The sequence below is a fragment of the Suncus etruscus genome, chromosome 3, assembly GCF_024139225.1.
Source record: "Suncus etruscus isolate mSunEtr1 chromosome 3, mSunEtr1.pri.cur, whole genome shotgun sequence".
Lineage (NCBI taxonomy): Eukaryota > Metazoa > Chordata > Mammalia > Eulipotyphla > Soricidae > Suncus > Suncus etruscus.
In genome coordinates, this window is record NC_064850.1 from 13,723,035 (window position 1) to 13,742,439 (window position 19,405).

The window sequence follows — 19,405 nt, forward strand, 5'->3', positions numbered from 1 at the left end:
GCATGCAACAGACTTGGGTTTGATCCCGGGTATCCCAAATATCCCTTGAGCCTTCCAGTAGTCATTTCTTAGCACAGAGCCCTCAGGCATCCCCAAGCACCTCCTTCCTAAACCTAAAACAAAAAGAAAATAAGAAAAGAAAAAGGAATAAAAGTGGCAGAGGATAAAATGAGATGCATTATATGCTCTTAAACTAAGTCCTTTCTGGAAAGGAAGAACAGTCTGTAGGGCAATTGACCAATATAGAATATGCAAGATAAATCAATGTTAGTTACTGAGGCTGATAAACATACCCTGATGATACCTGTTCTTTTAGGAAGTAGACACCGAATTTTCTAAGAGTATAGTGTTTAATGTATACAACTTACTCTCTCTTTTTTTTTTTTTTTTTAGAATTAATTCTGTATTATGTCCAAAACAGCACAATAAAAACACCCCAACAGTACATAAACCTATGTGTAAAAATATAGACTATCTCCAATATTCTTCCTCTATATGGTAACATATCAGCATATGCAATACAATAGGACAAGAAGAACTGATTTAGGTGATGCCCTAATTAGCCGAGCATTAACATTCAGAGACCTGGTAAACAACAATTACAGTCAGAAAAGCAGTATTAAAAAGAATTCTTGGAGCTGGAGAGATAGCATAGAGGTAGTGCATTTGCCTTGCATGCAGAAGGATGGTGGTTCGAATCCTGGCATCCCAGATGGTCCCCCAAGCCTGCCAGGAGCGATTTCTGAGCGTAGAGCCAGGAGTAACCCCTGAACGTGGCCGGGTATGATCCAAAAAAAAAAAAAAAGAATGTACCTGTATTCCGTATTGTTCCTTCTGTTTGATCTTCGAGTTCAACTTTGTTGATTTTATTTCTGGTGACCTGTTTTTGCCTGTTATTTGTACAGTTTTTATGGGGGTAGGGGTTAGTTTTATATTTTTTCAGATGTCAATAAAAATTCATTTACTAAATTTATGCTGAAATATACAGTCTTTTCCTCTAGACTTGGTTCCTAAAATGCGTGTTTTAGGAACCAAGAGCTCATACAAGCCTGTGGAGAACCCCCAGCTTCAGTACCCTGCACTGCATTGACCCTTCTCAGCATTGAGCCAACGCCTCATGGCACTGCTCCATTGTCCCCATTGGGCTCAGTGACGCCAGCACCACTGAACTGGGCCTGAGTTGCATCTTGAACCAGGTTCAAGGGTTAGAAAATAATTTTTTCTAATTTCATATGTTTATTTTAATAAATTGTATTCATTTTGATCTAAGTTTTATTTAGAGTACTGTTGTGTGTGAGTGTGTGTGTGTGTATGTGTGGTTTTTGGGTCACACCCGGCAGTGCTCAGGGGAAACTCCTGGCTCCATGCTCAGAAATTGCTGCTGACAGGCACGGGGGACCATATGGGAAGCCAGATTCGAGCTGATGACCTTCTGCATGAAAGGCAAACGCCTTACCTCCATGCTATCTCTCCGGCCCCTAAAGTACTGTTTTTAGGTCACAAAACTCAAAAGAAAACCAAGGAAACTTAGTGTATAGTAAAATTTTTTCTCACAGATTGGAGTGCTATTGAAATGTTTGTTGTCTCACAGGGCTGAGGGGCTTTAACATCCCTTCCTTGCAGTATATTAGTTTGAAGATAAACTTTATTAGTAAAAAGATAACATCTTAATTTACTTTGCATACAGTACTTTGTCTCTGTTTAAGCCATTTCTTCTTCACCTCAGCTTCTCATGATCAAATCTGTTGCGTTTTTTTTGACTAGTATCTGTAATGTCATTTCTTTTTTTTTTTGGTTTTTGGGCCACACCCGGCGGTGCTCAGGGGTTTCTCCTGGCTGTCTGCTCAGAAATAGCTCCTGGGGCCGGAGAGATAGCATGGAGGTAAGGCATTTGCCTTTCATGCAGGAGGTCATCGGTTGGAATCCCGTAGCCCCATATGGTCTCCCGTGCCTGCCAGGAGCAATTTCTGAGCCTGGAGCCAGGAATAACCCCTGAGCACTGCCGGGTGTGACCCAAAAACCACAAAAAGGAAAAAAAAAAAAAGAAATAGCTCCTGGCAGGCATGGGGGACCATGTGGGACACCGGGATTCGAACCAACCACCTTTGGTCCTGGATCGGCTGCTTGCAAGGCAAACGCCGCTGTGCTATCTCTCCGGGCCCTGTAATGTCATTTCATCTGGCATTTTCATGTCCCCCTTTATTCGACCTTACCTTTTAATTGCTTGTATATTTCCTATTAAGAATAGAGCATTTGGGAATGGGGAAATAAATAGCACAACAGGTAAGGCATTTGCTTTGAACGTAGCCAACATAGGTGCCCGGCAGGAGTAATTTCTGAGTGCAGAGCCAGGAGTAACCCCTGAGCACTGCCAGGTGTGGCCCCCAAAAAACAAGCAAATAGTGTAATTCATGCCATATAGATAACCATTTTTTTCATTGTCGACAGGGATTTATTAAGCAACTTGTGGGAATTCAAATTTGTATATATTTCTTACTTTTTTTTTTTTTTTTTTTTTTTTGCCACACCTAGCCATATTCAGGGCTTATTTCAGGATTACTCCTGGTGAGGCTTACTGACCATATGTGATACTGGTGATCAATCCAGTTGGCTATGAATAAGGCAAACACTTTTCCTGCTGTACTACCTCTCTAACCCCTTGGTTATCCAAATCTATGCTAAGTTCTATAGGACATCTGCAAAAGAAGTGGGGGGCTGGAGCTATAGCATAGCGATAAGGCATTTGCCTTGCACGTGGCCAACCCTGTATAGACTTCGGTTCCATCCCAGCATCCCATATGGTCCTCGAGCCTGCCAGGAATGACTTCTGAGCGCAGAGCCAGGAGTAACTCCTGAGCACTGCTGGGTGTGACCCAAAACCAAAAAAAGAAAGAAAAAAATAAGGGGGAGGGGCAGCACCCAGCAGTGCTTGAGACCTTTTTCTGGTGTAGTGATTGGGGTCACGTCAGGAGACCATGAAGTGCTGGGGCTTGAACTCGGTTTCCCACATGTAAAGTGTGTACTCCAGTCTGTGAAGCTCTCCCCCCAATCAAGAAAGAAATGTTTACTCTGGAAAGATGACTATCAGTTGGATTAATATAAGACAGTTAAAACAAAACCATTTTAGCCTAAAAGTCAAAGTTTCTAGGTAAAGGCAGAGTTTTTCACCTGGAATTAATCTCTGATTGTTTCTTGAATGAAGTGGTCCCATAATGAGACTTTGAACAATGTCTGAGTTTTGAACTATTCAAGCTGAGTTCATTACATGGCAAGAATTGGATTTAAGTCTGTGGAAAGATGATTTTGTTACAGAGTCTCAAAGAAACTGGTTTAGCTGGACTGAATAGCCAGAAATAAGATGATGCCAGCTGAAAAGAGGTTCAAGAACTTAATAAAGCGGGTTGATCTGAATTAGTTTTTTTGGTTTTGGGTCACACCTAGTGGTACTCAGGGCTTACTCCTTGCTCTTTGCCTAAGAATTACCCCCGGTGGCCTTAGGAGGTCAGGGATCATATGGGGTGCCTGGAGATCAAATTCAGGTCAGGCCACATGCAAGGTAAACATTCTACTCTCTGTACTATTGCTCTGGCCCCTGGATTGGATTTGAATGCAATGCATTTCTTTTGTTTCCCCTTTGGCTTTTTGGGCTATACCTGGTATTCTTTGGGTTCTATTCTTGGCAGTAATTCCTGGCAGTGCTCAGGGACCATACGTAGCATTAGGGATAGAACCAGAATCGACCACGTGGAAAGCAAACGTCTTACTTCCTGTAGTATCTCTCCAGCCAGAAACAGTGCATTCTTTTTTGTTTATTTTTTGTGTTGTGCCTTCTGAGTTATCAGCCCACTTTGCTGAGCAAGAGAACCAGCCCCACCAGCTCTCTGAGCAGAATTGTGCTAAGTGGTGGGTCTTTACATGACTCTTGTGAAGTCTTTTGCCCCAAAGTGAATTCAGATGTCTCTCAGGTTCCTTTACCCATGTTTTCTGGGTGACCTGGGCTATGAACACTGGTTTCCCCAGAACTGGTATTCTTCTTTGTTTTTGTTTTGTTTTGTTTTGTTTTGTTTTGTTTTGGAGTCATACCTGTGCTCAGGACTTACTCCTGGCTAGCTGCTCTGGTGATGGAATGCTGTGCTGAGCATTGAACCAGATCATCTGTGTGCTGTACTATCTATACATCTATCCACTGTACTATCTCTCCAGCCCTGTAGCAGTGCATTCTTGGCTTGGTAAATTGGAAGATGGTGTTTCAGAAAAATGAATCTAGCAAAGATATGTACCATGATTTAGATTAGGGAGAATAAGGGTAATGAGAAACCAGCTATTGCTAAATATGTTTGTTTTTTTGTGTGTGTGTGTGGTTTTTGGGTCACACCTGGCAGTGCTCAGGGGTTACTCCTGGCTCCATGCTCAGAAATTGCTCCTGGCAGGCACGGGGGACCATATGGGACGCCGGGATTTGAACCGATGACCTCCTGCATGAAAGCCAAACGCCTTACCTCCATGCTATCTCTCCGGCCCCAAATATAAGTTTAACTTAGTTAAAGGACAATTAGGCTAGGATGATTACATTAAAATGCAAAAGGCATTGATAGTACACCTGGCTGGAGTTCATGTCTTGCAATCAGGAAATCCAGATTTGATGGGTGGTTTGGTTTCTGGGCACCACATAGTCCTCTGAGTAACACCAGGAACAACCCCCAAGCAGTGGCTTGACTGACTTTCTTGCTAAGCAGCGTGTGTGCTGGTGACTCATAAAGTGCAAAACAAAAATGGAGGAATGTACAGATTTTGACTGGGGAGATACTACAGGAGATAAGGTGCTTGCTTTACAGGTAGCCATCTGGTTATATCCTGAAAACAATTCATGGCCTTTGAGCACTGCTAATATGACCCAAAATAGATGGTATTATTGGTGCTATAGTGAAGTTATAGGAGGCTGGGAAAGAGGAGCAGGTAAACAGTAGCAGTTAGGTCGGTCTGGAGAGAAGTGATCAGAGACCCACTGTATACATTTTCCATGGAGAGGTACAGAGATGTCTGTTTTTTTTGTTTTTGTTTTTGTTTTTGGTTTTTTTTGTGTTTTTTTTTTTTTTTGGTTTTTAGGCCACACCCAGCAGTGCTCAGAGGTTACTCCTGGCTGTCTGCTCAGAAATAGCTCCTGGCAGGCACGGGGGACCATATGGGAAGCCGGGATTCGAGCCAACCACCTTAGGTCCTGGATCGGCTGCTTGCAAGGCAAACACCGCTGTGCTATCTCTCTGGGCCCAGAGATGTCTCTTTTGGAGAGACTGGGTCAAGTGAAGAATTCACAGCTCTAAACTTTGCCAGATAGGGGGAACTTATATATTTGAAGCAGAAAGAAACAGTAGTAAAGAAAATTATAATTTATAAAAAGCTTTCAAATAACCCTTCCATTTCCAGATCTTCATTCTAATCAGGTTCTGTCTCCTGTTGTTTAATGACTGGCTTTCTTATTTTTACTTCAGATCCAGAAACAGCAAGAGCTAGCAATTCCAAAATCACCACCACGCTGGGCCTGGTTGTTCATGCCGCAGGTAGGCCTCGATTGCAGTGGGACCCCTTTTCTGTGGTACCAGTGGGAGGTAGAATGTTTCTGTTAATAAGGACCATCCACATGAAGTAGACTGGGCTGGCTTTCCTTTAAGGAAAGTTTTTTTTTTCCCCCTAAAGCCAGTTAAATTGAGCAGTGGGGGTAGGGGGGTGGGGTTATATACCAACTTTTGTGATACTAACGTTAAGTATAAATAAACCACTGATAAACCACTGCCATTGGAGCAGCCAGAAAGTATTTCTTTTTTTGTTGTTTTTGTTTTTGGGCCACACCCGGCGGCGCTCAGGGGTTACTCCTGGCTGTCTGCTCAGAAATAGCTCCTGGTAGGCACGGGGGACCATATGGGACACCTTTGGTCCTGGATCGGCTGCTTGCAAGGCAAACGCCGCTGTGCTATCTCTCCGGGCCCTGGAAAGTATTTCTTAATAAAGTTCTCAAACAAACACTCAAGCCCAAATCCTGGTGTGCTCAATGTCAGGGATTTGCAAGCTAAGAATGATACATATTTGTTTATTTATTTGTATATGACTATATATGTGTGTACCATTGACTTCCAGAGCATCTTACATGTGAAGCATACATTCCGTCACTGAACTATCCCCAACCCCAGATTTAATAACTCAATGATGGGGAAAATTATTTCATAATGCATGAAATTATGTGAAATTCAGGTTTCGGTGTAGGTAAAAAGTTTTTATTTGAAAACAGTGACTCCCTCTTTACATATCCAGTGGCTGCTTTCCTGTAATAACAGCAGAATTAAAATTGTTGAAAAGAGGGACCAGAGAGATAGCATGGAGGTAGGACGTTTGCCTTGCATGCAGAAGGACAATGGTTGGAATCCTGGCATCCCATATGGTCCCCTGAGCACAGCCGGGTGTGACCCAAAAGCAAAACAAAAAAAAATATTGTTGAAAGAGACTACGTGGTCTATAAAGCCTAAAATACTTCATATATTGCCCTTTAAGAAAGTTTGCTGAGCCAGAGGTATGACAGTAGGTAAGCACTTGATTGCATGCTGCTCGCTCAGGTTCAAGACCAGCCATGACATGTGATTCCCCAGATCTGCCAGGAGTGATTGCTGAACACAGAGCCAGGAGTAAGCCTTGAGCACCTCTTAAGTGTAGCTCCAAAGCAAAACCCAAAAAGTTTTACACTTTAAGCTGAATATCCCCTTTCCCTAGTGTATTTTATCTATCTAAAGAAGTAGATTGTAGAGTGCTGACTTAATTTTAGACCCAAAATAATATCAATAGTAGGATTCTGACAGTGGCAATAAAGGGATGGGGAGGGAAACTGTAATCTGGACTCTTCTAGTTTCTAACAATTCATCTAACATTTACTCATTATATGATAATGAGTTTTTATTTATTTTATGGAGTCACCATGAATTACAAAGGTATTCATGATTGAGTTTCAGGCATACAGTGTTCTGTCATCAGCCCCATCACCAGTGTCCATTTTCCTCCACTAATGTCTCCATTTTCCCTCCCAAACCTATTCTTCCTCTGTAGCAGGCAACTTTTTTCCCCTAAATTCAGGCACCGTGATTTACAATACTGTTATTGATAGCATTCCATGCATAACACCTTTTAGCACCCCTCCTCCTCCAGAGTGACCACTTTGACTGCCATTGTAGTGTTCCATTCCCTATCTTATCCCCCACATCAAGGTGAATTTCCTACTCAAAACCAGTTCAAGTGTTTTTCATTTCTTTTGCTTTTGGGCCTTTGTTATCCCTCTACTTTATTTCTTTATATCTCACATATACGACAGAGCATTTTGTGTCTGCCCTCTCCCTCTGACTGGTGTCACTCAGCTTGATACTCTTCAGATCCCATCCATGTTTCAGGAACTTGCATGACTTCATCTTTTCTTAGGGCCAAGTAATATTCTACTATGAATATGTATATTCATTTGTTCTTGGGCATTTGGGTTTTTTCTAGATTTTGACTATGAATAGTGCTGCAGTTGAACACAGGAATGTGAATGTCTTTTCTGCATTGTGCTTTTTGGGCACTTGGAGTGTACTCTAAGGAGTTTAATCGCAGGGTCATACTAGAGTGTATAAGGTCAAATTAAAGTGTAACTCCTAGTTTTTTGAGGAATGTCCATATTATTTTCCAAAGGACTGGACTAGTCAACATTCCTGCCAGCAGTGATGAGGGTTCTTTCCTCGAATCCATGCCAACACTGATTATTGTTCTTTTGGATGAGTGCCAGTCTCTTAGGAGTGAGGTGATAGTACATTCTTGTAGTATTTGATTTCCATTTCCCTGATAATTAGTGATACAGGAGTTGTTTTCATATGCCTTTTGACTTTTTATATTCCTTGAGGAAATTTCTATTCTTCTCTTCTCCCCATCTTTGATTTTTGTTGTTGTTGTTGTTGTTATTTTGGACCACACCCAGCAGTGCTCAGGGGTTATTTCTGGATCTACACTCAGGAATCACTCTCAGCAGGTTTGGGGGGCCCACATGGGATGCCAGGGATTGGACTGTGTATAAGGGTTGGCTGCATGCGAGGCAAGTGCCATACCCATTGTGCTATTGCTACAGTCCTAGAATGAATTTTTTTTCTTGTGAAGTTCTCTCAATGCTTTCTATGTCTTTCATATTAACCCTCTATCAGATGAGTGATATGTAAATATTTTCTCCCAAGTCTGTGGGTGTCTATAGTCTAGCCATTTCCTTTGAGGTGCAGAAACTTTTTTTTTTTTTTGGTTTTTGGGCCACACCCGGCGATGCTCAGGGGTTATTCCTAGCTGTCTGCTCAGAAATAGCTCCTGGCAGGCACAGGGGACCATATGGGACACCGGGATTCGAACCAACCACCTTTGGTCCTGGATCGGCTGCTTGCAAGGCAAACGCCGCTGTGCTATCTCTCCGGGCCCCAGAAACTTCTTAATTTAACATAATACTATTTGTTTATTTTTGCTTCAACTTGCTTGGCCAGTTGTGTTAAATTCTTAAAGATGCCTCAAGAGTCAGTGTCATGGAGAATTCTGCTTATGTTTTCCTCAGTATGACTCGAGTATTCAGTTCTGATGCTGAGATCTTTAATCCACTTTGATATTATTTCTGTGCATTAGAAAAGGGTCTGTTGTCTTTTCTTAGCATGCGGTTAATCCATTTTCCCAACACCACTTGTTGAAGAGATTTCCTTGTTCTACTTCATACTTTTTGCTCTTTTATCAAAGATTAACTGTCCATAAATCTGAGGATCTATCTCTGCATTTTCAGTTCTAGTCCACTGATCTGAAAGTGTCCTTACTCCAGCACAACACTATTTTAATTACTACAGCCTTTGGAGTACAGTTTGAAGTTGGGGGAAGCGATGTCCTTCGTCTTTTTCTCTGAAGTTGCTTTGGCTATTCTAGAGGAGTTCTGAATTAGGAGAGTTAGTTCATATGAATTTCAGGCATATATGTTATATATTTTTTAAACATCATGGGTATCCTTATAGTAACTGCATTGAAGCTGTATAATGCTTTGGGAGTTTTACCATTTTGACAATGCCTGAGCAGGGGATTTATTTTCATTTCTTCCTGTCCTATTTTAATTCTTAAAGTTAGCATTTTCTTTTAGTTTTCTTTTCTTTTTTTTGTTGTTTTTTTGTTGTTGTTGTTTTGTTTTGTTTTTGGGTCACACCCGGCAGCACTCAGGGGTTACTCCTGGCTCTACACTCAGAAATCACTCCTGGCAGGCTCAGGGGACCATATGGGATGTCGGGATTCGAACCACTGTCCTTCTACATGCAAGGCAAATATCCTACCTCCTGCTATCCTCCCCCCCCCTTGTTTTTTCTTTATATAGGTCTTTCACCTCCTTTGTTAAGCCTATTCCTAGGTACTTGATTCACTATTGTGAATTGGACTGATTTTTAAATTTCTTCTGTTTTATTTGTATATAGAAATGCTTTGGATTTTTGCATGTTGACTTTATTTTATTATTATTGCTTTGGAGACCACACCCAGTGGTGTTCAGGGGTCACTCCTGGGTCTGTACTCAGAAATCACTTCTGGCAAGACTTGGGAGACCATATGGGTTCCTGAGGATTGAACCCTGGTTGGCCACATGCAAGGCAAGCATCTTGCTGTATTATCTTTCTGGCCCTACTTGTTGATTTTGTAGCCTTCTGTTTTATTATACAGGTCTATTATTTCTAGAAACTTTTTTGTAGCATCTCTAGGATTTACTATCATGATATCCTCAAATAGAGAGCTTGACTTCCTCTTTTCCTATCTGGCTAATACCTCTTTCTTGTTTAATTGCTGTGGCAGGAACTTCAGTAGTAGTGGTGAGAGTGGACTGTCTTGTCTTGTGCCTGATCTTATGGAAAGCTTTCAGTTTTTCACCATTGAGTACTATGTTTGCTTATGAATTTGTGATAAATAGCACTAACTGTGTTGAGAAAAGTTTCTTCAGCTCCCATTTTATTGAGAGTTTTTGCCGTGAATAGGTGTTGGATCTTGGTAAATTATTTGTCTGCATCTACTGATATGTCATATGATTTTTAGAGTTCTTGTTTTGATATAGTGTAATACATTGGTTTGTTTATGTTAAACCATTTCTACAGTTCCAGGTGAATACATTTCCACTTGGTCATGGCATATGATCTTTGGTTTGTTTGCTTTTGGGCCATGCCCTGTTGTGGTCATTGGTTACTCCTGACAGGTTTAGGGGAATGTATGGGATGCCAGGAATTAAACCCAAGTCAGTCATGTGCTAGGCAAATGCCCTACCCACTGTGCTATCCTCCTGCCCCCGTATGACCTTTTTGTTGTTGGATTCAATTTGCTAGTGTTTTGTTAAGGATATTTGTGTTTGTCCATCAGGGATATAGGCCTGTAAAAAAAAAATTGTGTGTGTGTGTTGTCTCTCTACCATTGGTGTCAAGGTAATGTTTGCCTCAGTGTGTGTGTGTGTGTGTGTGTGTGTGTGTGTGTGTGTGTGTGTGTGTGTGTGTGTGTGTGAGCGCGCGCGCGCGCTCTGTCTCTCTGCTATTGGTATCAAGGTAATGTTTGCCTCAGAAGCTGCTGGGAAGGATATCTATTTCTTCACTGCTCTGTAAGAGCTTGAATAGGATTGACAACAGTTCATCTAAAAGGTTTGGAAGGACTCACTGGTGAACTCATCTGGGAATTGGCTTTTGTTTTGAAAGAGATCGAATATCATTTTTATTTCATCAGTAGCAATTGGCCTTTTCATGTATCTTGATTCAATCTTGGAAGATTATAGGACTCAAAAATTTATCCATTTCTTCTAGGTTCTATCATTTGTGTATGAAGATTTTCAACGTAATCCCTGATCATCCTGTCTATGATATCTGTTAGGACATCTCTCTCCCACACACACTTTTTTTGCAATCTCTTTTTTTAATCTAAGAAATGTAGAGTTGCCTTTGAGAATCTTCTTTATTAGGATTTAGGTAAGCAGTGAAATTCAGATTACTACACATTTCCCAATAACACCATTCTAGCTCACATGATAAATATATGAACCAGGAACTAAGCCTTTATTGTGGACCATCTCTCACATAACCTTCATGAAAAACTTAAGAAAACAAACTCGGTTGTACCTAAAACTCAATTTTAGCGACACGAAGACTAGATTGAGGAAGGCTAAGTAGCATTCCAGGCATAGGTCATGCTCTCCCTGACTCTGAAAGCCCGTGTTGTACTCAACCGTGACACTATGATAGTTGTTGTCATTTACAGTCTGTTGTGTTTTACTTTTCCCACATTTAGCTGATGGTGTTGCTTTGGGAGCAGCAGCTTCTACTTCACAGACTAGTGTCCAGTTAATAGTGTTCGTGGCAATAATGCTACATAAGGTAAGAAAAATGTTGGTATAAGATTTTATATTGAGAGTCAGAATGATAGTACAGTGGGTAGGACATTTACCAGGTTGGTATGGCCAACCCAGCTTCCATCCCTGGCATCCCATATGGTCCCCTGAGCACATTATCAGAAATAATTCCTGAATGCAGAGCCAAGAGTAACCCCTGAACACTTCTGGGTTGAACTAAAAACTGAAAAACAAAACAAAACTATTTGATATTGAATATATTCATAATTAAATTATTTTTGAAATGGGAAAACTCCTTGGCAAGGAGTCGTGTGCTCCAGAGACTATTGCCACCACTGCAGGGACCCGGCCCCCCAAGAACCCCAACCCCCCATCTCTTGCCCATACCCACCTGCAGTTGAATGTGAGTTCCCAAGGACGAAGTCTGTTTCAGCCCTCAGTGCTGGGGATTACCCAGCCACGTCTGGTGGTTCTTGGGAGCTGCCAAAGCTGAACCTGTTGGAGCTTGAAGGACCACATAATGCCTAGACTCAAGCTGGGAAGGACCATGTGCCTTGCCTGTGTCCTGTCTTTCCTGCCCTGTAATAGAAAAACCCTTAAAGTATTTTGTAATTCTATGGGCCCGGAGAGATAGCGCAGCAGCGTTTGCCTTGCAAGCAGCCGATCCAGGACCAAAGGTGGTTGGTTCGAATCCCGGTGTCCCATATGGTCCCCGGTGCCTGCCAGGAGCTATTTCTGAGCAGACAGCCAGGAGTAACCCCTGAGCACTGCCAGGTGTGATCCAAAAACAAAAACAAAACAAAACAAAAACAAAAGTATTTTGTAATTCTTTATTTAGTAGATTTGAGTCAATGTAATCATGATATCTTGATACCATTTTTTAAAACTTGTGAAGTTTTTGTTAATTTTGAGAGGGAGGATTTGGAGCCATACCCCACAGTGCTCAGAGGGACCATATTCAATCCTGAGGAATCAGACCAGGATCATGATCTAAGCAGTCCCATGCAGAACAAGAGCCTTATCTCTGTACTATTCAATTTCATGAAAAAAAAAATTAATGATATAGTAGTCTAAAGATCCCTATATTTTATAGTAACTTTTGTTCTTACTTTGATTTTCTTAGTATTTTGAGGGAATGGCCAACACCTGACTGTGCTCAGGACTTATTCCTGGCTCTGTGCTTGGGACACTCTTGGCGCACCTCAGACAACCATATAGGGTGCTAGGGATCAAACCCAAGTTAGCTGTACACAAGGCAAACATCCTACCTACTATACTATATCTCTGGCCCCTGGTTTTTGTAACTTTTTTTGAGCCATGTTTCCTGCCATATAAAAAGTAAATTACACACACACATTCAAAATCCAGAATATTTTCTATTGGAACATAAAATCCTAAAAGGCTCTTTGGTCTTGGGTTTTGGTTGATTTGCGGGTTGGGAGGAGCAGGAGAATTCGTGAAATTGCATATACTTCATATGTAGGAATTACAAAGACTATTTTTTCTTTTCTAGGCCCCCGCTGCTTTTGGACTGGTTTCCTTCTTAATGCACGCTGGCCTTGAGAGGAATCGAATCAGAAAGCACTTACTGGTCTTTGCATTGGCAGCACCAGTTATGTCCATGGTTACTTACTTAGGACTAAGTAAAGTAAGTGAATTCTCCTTAGCTTATAAAGACAAGTATCTAGTTTTCCTGTGATCTGTAGAACACAGTCTTTTTTTTTTTTAAATCAACGTATCCTGGTTTATAATAGTATTTTGTGCTTACAGTGCTATTGCTCTCTGCCACTACCAGTGTTAGAATCCCTCCACCACTGTCCACCACTCACTTTTCTATCTCCTAACTCCCACATCTTCACAACCTCAGTTCATAGTAAAATTTAGTCTCTTATGTGGAACTGAGGGTGGGGGGGATGCTTGGGCCTTACTCCTGGCTCGGTATTGAAAGCAGTGCTCCAAGAATTATACCAGTACTGACCACATGCAAGGCAAGTACCTTAACCCCTCACTATCTCCAGCCCATTATTTTTCCTTTTTGTGTTGTTTTATTTGTTTTTGGGTCATACCTGCATTAAAGGATCATTCCTGGTGGGTTTGGGACCGTGTGGGGTTCCAGGGATTAAACCAGGTTAGATTGAATGTGTATAAGGTAAGAGCCCTATCCACAGTACTATCTCTCTGGATCTGTGACCCTTTTCATATTGAATATCTTTATTACTTTGTTCATCGTATTATATTTTATTTATATTGAATTTCTTTATTCCTTAAACTAAAGATAAAAATAAGGAATAAAAGTTGGTATAGGGCTGGAGAGATAGTATTTGCCTTGTAAGTAAGATGCTTGCCTTTCATGTGATGGACCTGGATTCAATCCCCAGTACCCCAAATGATCTCCCAACCCTCCAAGGAGTGAACCCTGAGTGCACAATCAGGAGTTAGCCCTGAGCATCACTGGGTGTGCCCCCCCAAAAAAGTATAAAATAAATGCCTTAAATCTAAATTAATCTTTATTTGATAAATATAGAGCATATTTTTATTTGATTTGAAATTTCTCCCCATTCATTTAAAAATAATAGTATAAATATATGATATCATTTATATTGTTGGTTTTCTTTTTATTTCATTTTGCTGTTTTGGCTTGTTTTCATGGTGCTCAAGATTGTATTTCCTGATGGTGCTCAGGATGTGGTCTGGGGGTCCAACCCAGGGCTCCAGCACATAAAACATTAATTCTTTTAGCCCCTTTTCCAATCTTGTGCTTAAGTCACAAATGTAATCAAGACCAGATGGTTAGCTCAGCAAGCTGAACACAAGCTCTGCATGGAGGGCGCCTTTGTTCATCCCTGTGAGCAACAAATTGGGAGTAGCCCCAACCATTGCTGGATGTGACCTCAAAAAAAAAAAAAAATTACCAATTTAAACCTAACCAGACATGTTGGTTTTACTTGACAGATCCATAGTGACTCACGCTAATACATAGTCTTAAGTGTGCACATTGGGCATAAGTGACAATAAATCATGAAGCCTCTTTGAGGAATGGATGAGCAGAAATGTCTGCATTCTGCTAAGATTCTGATTCTTCTACTCCTGGCCCTCAAATCATTGAATTTGAATCAGTTCATAATCATTGTACTGAACAAAACCTTGTATTATGTTTGAAGGAAGATTTGCCTTTTATTTATCAGCTCAGAGTTGCATATTCTTCCCTGTTCATTTTGAATCATCCTCTGTCTACTGGAGCTGCATTTTTTAGCAACAGCCCTTCCCAGTTTACCTGTCAACTGGCAGATATTAAGAAGACTCTCATAGAATCAGGCTTACTCTGCCCTGTCCTAGGAAATTGCTCTCTTCCTTACTGTTTGAGGCCATTGATTTTTTTTTTGTCATTCATCTTATATTTGATAAATAGTAAATAGGTATTAAAAGGAACATACTGAGAAAGGAAATTATTTATGAGTAAGTTCCTGTGAATCAAGATTTTATTGATCTGGATTTTTTTTTTTTTTTACAAATTCTTCTAACACTTTTTGCTGGGGAGCAGGAGACAAAACTTGGGACATTGGTGGAGAGAAGTGGGCACAGGTGAAGGGACTGGTAGTGTTGGAACATTGTACTCCTGAACATCATAAATAATTTTATAACTTTGTATTTTACAGCGATTCAAAAAAAAATCTTATAAGTAAAAATAAAAGACTTTTCTATTCACCTGAAGAACTTTAACTTTTTTAAATCAAGGACCAATTAATTGTTCTCTATGTTTTACTATTACCTTACATGTAATATCATTAAACAGGATTTTTTAACAGAATTTAAATTAGAACTTTTTTTTTTTTTTTTTTTTTTTTTTTTTTTTGGTTTTTGGGCCACACCCTGTGACGCTCAGGGGTTACTCCTGGCTATGTGCTCAGAAGTTGCTCCTGGCTTCTTGGGGGACCATATGGGATGCCGGGGGATCGAACCGCGGTCCGTCCTAGGCTAGTGCAGGCAAGGCAGGCACCTTACCTCCAGCGCCACCGCCCGGCCCCTAAATTAGAACTTTTAACAGAAAAGTATTGTAATTCCAAGAGTTAACTTTTCTTTATGGTATGTGCTTTTCTTAAATATTTATTTTAGTTCAAGTTCTCTAATAGAAAAACTTGAAATTAATTGGATAACAATTAACCTCTTAGCTGTTGCTAAGTTCCATGAGGGTAGTACTCCATCTTGATCATCACTATTCCAAGTACCAGCCTTGAGCCTGTTGCAGCAGGACAACATCAGTAGACTCCATGAAGGAATGTTTGTGACTTAATATCTGACTTTATAAAGCAATTGGTTCGGTCTTCAGAGTAACATTTAACTTAGTCTTCTTTCTCTTTCTCTGAATTCACAGAGCAGCAAAGAAGCCCTTTCAGAGGTCAATGCTACTGGAGTGGCCATGCTTTTCTCTGCTGGGACATTTCTTTATGTTGCTACAGTACATGTCCTCCCCGAGGTGGGCGGAATGGGGCACAGTCACAAACCCGACTCTACTGGAGGGAGAGGCCTCAGCCGCCTGGAGGTAGCAGCCTTGGTTGTGGGCTGCCTCATCCCACTCATCCTGTCAATAGGACACCAGCACTAAAGGCCTGGGGACCAGCCAGCCTCAGACTGTGGCCGTTTTTGCCATATAGTGAGAACAGCCAGCACATGACCGCTGCTCACTTCCTCAGTCTCTTGTCTCACCTTGCCAGTCCCTACCTGTATTCCTACAATCCAGAGGGAGGTGAGAGAAATCCTGGAGTAATGGAAAAACTTTTAGAGTAAAAGCAACACATTGTGATTGGATAGAGACTTTCCATTGTGTTGTCTTTTAACAGGCCCATGGCATTTTGAGTTTGATGGTTCTCTTAACCCTATTCTCAGGGAAGATGGTGTTTAGTTTTAAGAAAAAGTGGAGAACTTCATACTCAACGAAATAGTAATTATGAAAGTACAGTGTTCTGCAATTAAGCTAAATCTCTCCTTTTTTTAGTTTAAAGGCTTGGCCACTCTGTCCACTGATTTTTAACATGGATTTCACCATGTAATATTGGTGCATTAGCATCTATGCCACAGGCCTTGATAGAAGGTCATAATGTCCACTGTCTTAGATGCTGAAGATAACTATAGTAAATTTGGCGATCAAGTCAGAAAAATGATGGCAAGACACACTGAAAACTAACTATACTCAAAGGTCTTGTACTATAAAGGGTACGTTCCCTTCCCTCTGTCCCTCTCTGCCCTTCCGGTTAACAGCAGCAGGAGTGGACTAGCTTCTTACGAGGTGACTTGTCTATTGTACCATTTTAAGCTCTCCTTTGCAAAATACCTGTTTCCATAACACATTCTTACAGAGAAGGCAAGTACTTGTAGGTTCAGTCCTAGGCTTTCCTTCAAGAATGGTCAGGTCCCAAAGTATCTTTGGAAATTAAGGTGTGTTAGATTTTAAGTGAATTTGGATAGCCATCAACATCTTCAGAGTGACTTTTTTTAAAGTAAGATTAACAATTTCTGTTTGCCCTTATTTTTTGTAAAGTTTCTTAGCAGACCAGCAGTTCCTCTGGCAAAAATACATGTGGTGCCCCTGGGGGGTGTTAGGTAAGTGTCAGAAAGTCAAGGTTTTGGATCTGGAGCCATAGTACAATGGGTAGGGCATTCACCTTGCACACGGCCAACCCAGGTTTAATCTCTGGCACCCATATGCCCAACAGGAGTGAACCTGAGTGTAGAGGTAGGAATAAGTCCTGAGCACCATCAGGTGTGTCTCCCGCCCCCCTCAAAAAAAAAAAAAAGGAAAAAGAAATGTCAAGATGTGTCACAAATGGGAGGTGTTTGCCTATTGATTTAAAGCTAATTGAAATCATGTCTCCTATCTCTTATGTCCATGCTTTTCTCCTAACTTTCACCTCCAGCCCTTTCTCCCTACAATATGCTACCCATTGCTGGTGGCGGTGTTAACTGTTCCTGTGAATTGAGTTCTCATCAGAACAACCATTTCTGGAACTGTGATGATGAAGATAATATTGTCTGTTCTTTATTCCCTTCAATGAAGTTACCTTTATGTCAAATGCAGCTTTGTTAAGCCTTCAAAATAAACTTCCTTGTGTATGAGATGACACATTCACTAATATTCTGATAATTTAAACAATTGAAGCAGTAAAAGCTTAACAAACTAGGATAATATTTTCGTGTTTGCCAAAAATCCTTGTAAACCTTGTTATCAAATATGTGTATAATATTGTATTATTAATTTATTTTGATTTTCTGTACCATTTCAAAACATATTACCTAGAAAAGGAACCACGACTTTCCTTTTGGGCAGTGGGATTTAAGAGTTTGTAAAACATTTTATATGGCATATAAACCAGCATGCATGTGATTTTCTTTATTTCCTTCCATTTGTCACTGAGTCAGCAGCTGTGAAAGTAGAACTTGCAAGCCCTCTGCTGGCTGGAGACCAAAGTAGCATAAATAGGATATAGGTTTTGTATAGTGTGTGGCAACCATGGTGAACAATATTAAACCACCTGAAGGCATAGGAGGGAGAGTCTTAAGTGATTTCCCATGGGGTTTCATATGGTCCTTCCAAATGACACAGTTGCCTTGATTTTCCTTGGAAATTCACTTTGTTAAATAAACGGTGCATTTTGATGTCTGATTGATTTAGTTTGGATAGTAGCACTTTCTATCATGCTGTTGTATGCAACGATCGGAAATTTGTTCTGCTGGCCAAAGCCTCTTTCAGCAGTGCCTTGCCATCAAGAGTAAACATTTGGCTAGAGTATCTTGCTGGGTAGGGAGGGCTTTGAACTCTGCAAGGACTGAACTGTCTTAACTCCCAAATTTGCCTTCCCCTCTGGGCCTCACGTTAATAAGCAAAACTTTTAAGGTCTGTCCATTCCCAAAGCAACAGGCTTTCCCAGATGTTAAAGCTGCTGCCTCGCGTACTACTAGTTCCTCCCCTGGTCAGCAGGCAGAAATAGCCATACTCATGTTATAGGGCTCAGACGCATCTTCAGGCAGCAGGGAGCCAGGCAGCATGGTCAAGGCCTCTTTTATTAAGGGCAGAACTTCCTCAAAGTGGACAGTCTCCCAGGATAAGCTACCTTTTTGGTCACTGATTAACATACCTCAGTGGCATTTCCTCCTGTCTGAAACTGCCTTCTTAGATGTGGGTGCCTTACTGCTCTCACCCATCGAAAACACTGGCAGTATTTAAGTTCTGCCATGATTGCAGATAGAACTATTGGTTACCAAAAAGACGCAACTGATGATGAAAAGCACAGTACCTCCTCATAGCCAAAGCTGATTGGAATTCAATCAGCCTTTCCTTGGTAGGAATAGACTCTTCCCTCTCCTCCCCGATCCTGAATGTTTTCTTTCTTTTTTTATTTTTTTTGTTTTTGGGTCACACCTGGCAGCACTCAGGCATTATTCCTGGCTCTACGCTCAGAAATCACTCCTGGCAGGCATGGTGGACCATATGGGATGCCAGGATTCGAACCACCACGATCCTTCTGCATGCAAGGCAGTGCCTTGCCTCCATGCTATCTCTCTGGCCCCCAGATCCTGAGTGTTTTCTTAAATGGTAAACAAAGAGGTTGAAAATTAACTGCCAGTTCATCTCCCTCTTTAGTTCCCCCAGAGAATCGCTCCTTGGTCCCCACTTCAGATCAGATCGCTTCCTGTGCACACAGTTGACAAGTTCTCTTTCTTAGGTGAAGGCTCTGTCCTGGTTTGCTGAGCATTGGCAGTCATCCCTCTTACAGAGGTCCTCTTTTCCTCCCAACAACCTTTTTATTCCTGGTTCAGCACAGCTGAATAGTCAGTCCCATGCCTATCATTGAATCATTAGTGGAGGGAGAGGGAGAGAGAGAGAGAGAGAGAGGTGGCCAGTTTGAGTGATCAGTTCTTTCTAAAGAAGAAGAAAATAGAACACTTGTGGGTTTGGTTTTAGTTTTCTTTTTTTACTGGAGTGCTAAGTGTCACTCCAGGTTTCCCTCTTTTTTTAAGGGTCAC

The 19,405-nt window shown here is 41.2% G+C and overlaps 1 protein-coding gene across 2 annotated transcripts in view; it reads left to right on the top strand.

The window, feature by feature from the left end:
* SLC39A9 (solute carrier family 39 member 9) overlaps positions 1–18,044 on the top strand; it is a 54,499-nt gene extending 36,455 nt beyond the window's left edge. The window contains exons 4-8 of one of the 2 annotated variants that reach the window (XM_049770459.1): positions 5,490–5,558; positions 11,326–11,411; positions 12,900–13,034; positions 15,759–15,966; positions 17,190–18,044. In XM_049770459.1, coding sequence (XP_049626416.1) covers positions 5,490–5,558; positions 11,326–11,411; positions 12,900–13,034; positions 15,759–15,966; positions 17,190–17,344 — 653 coding nt within the window. In that variant the 3' untranslated portion in view covers positions 17,345–18,044. Of the gene's footprint in view, positions 1–5,489; positions 5,559–11,325; positions 11,412–12,899; positions 13,035–15,758 lie in introns of both variants that reach the window. The other variant, XM_049770460.1, reaches the window with a different exon arrangement.
* Positions 18,045–19,405: the final 1,361 nt, after the last annotated feature.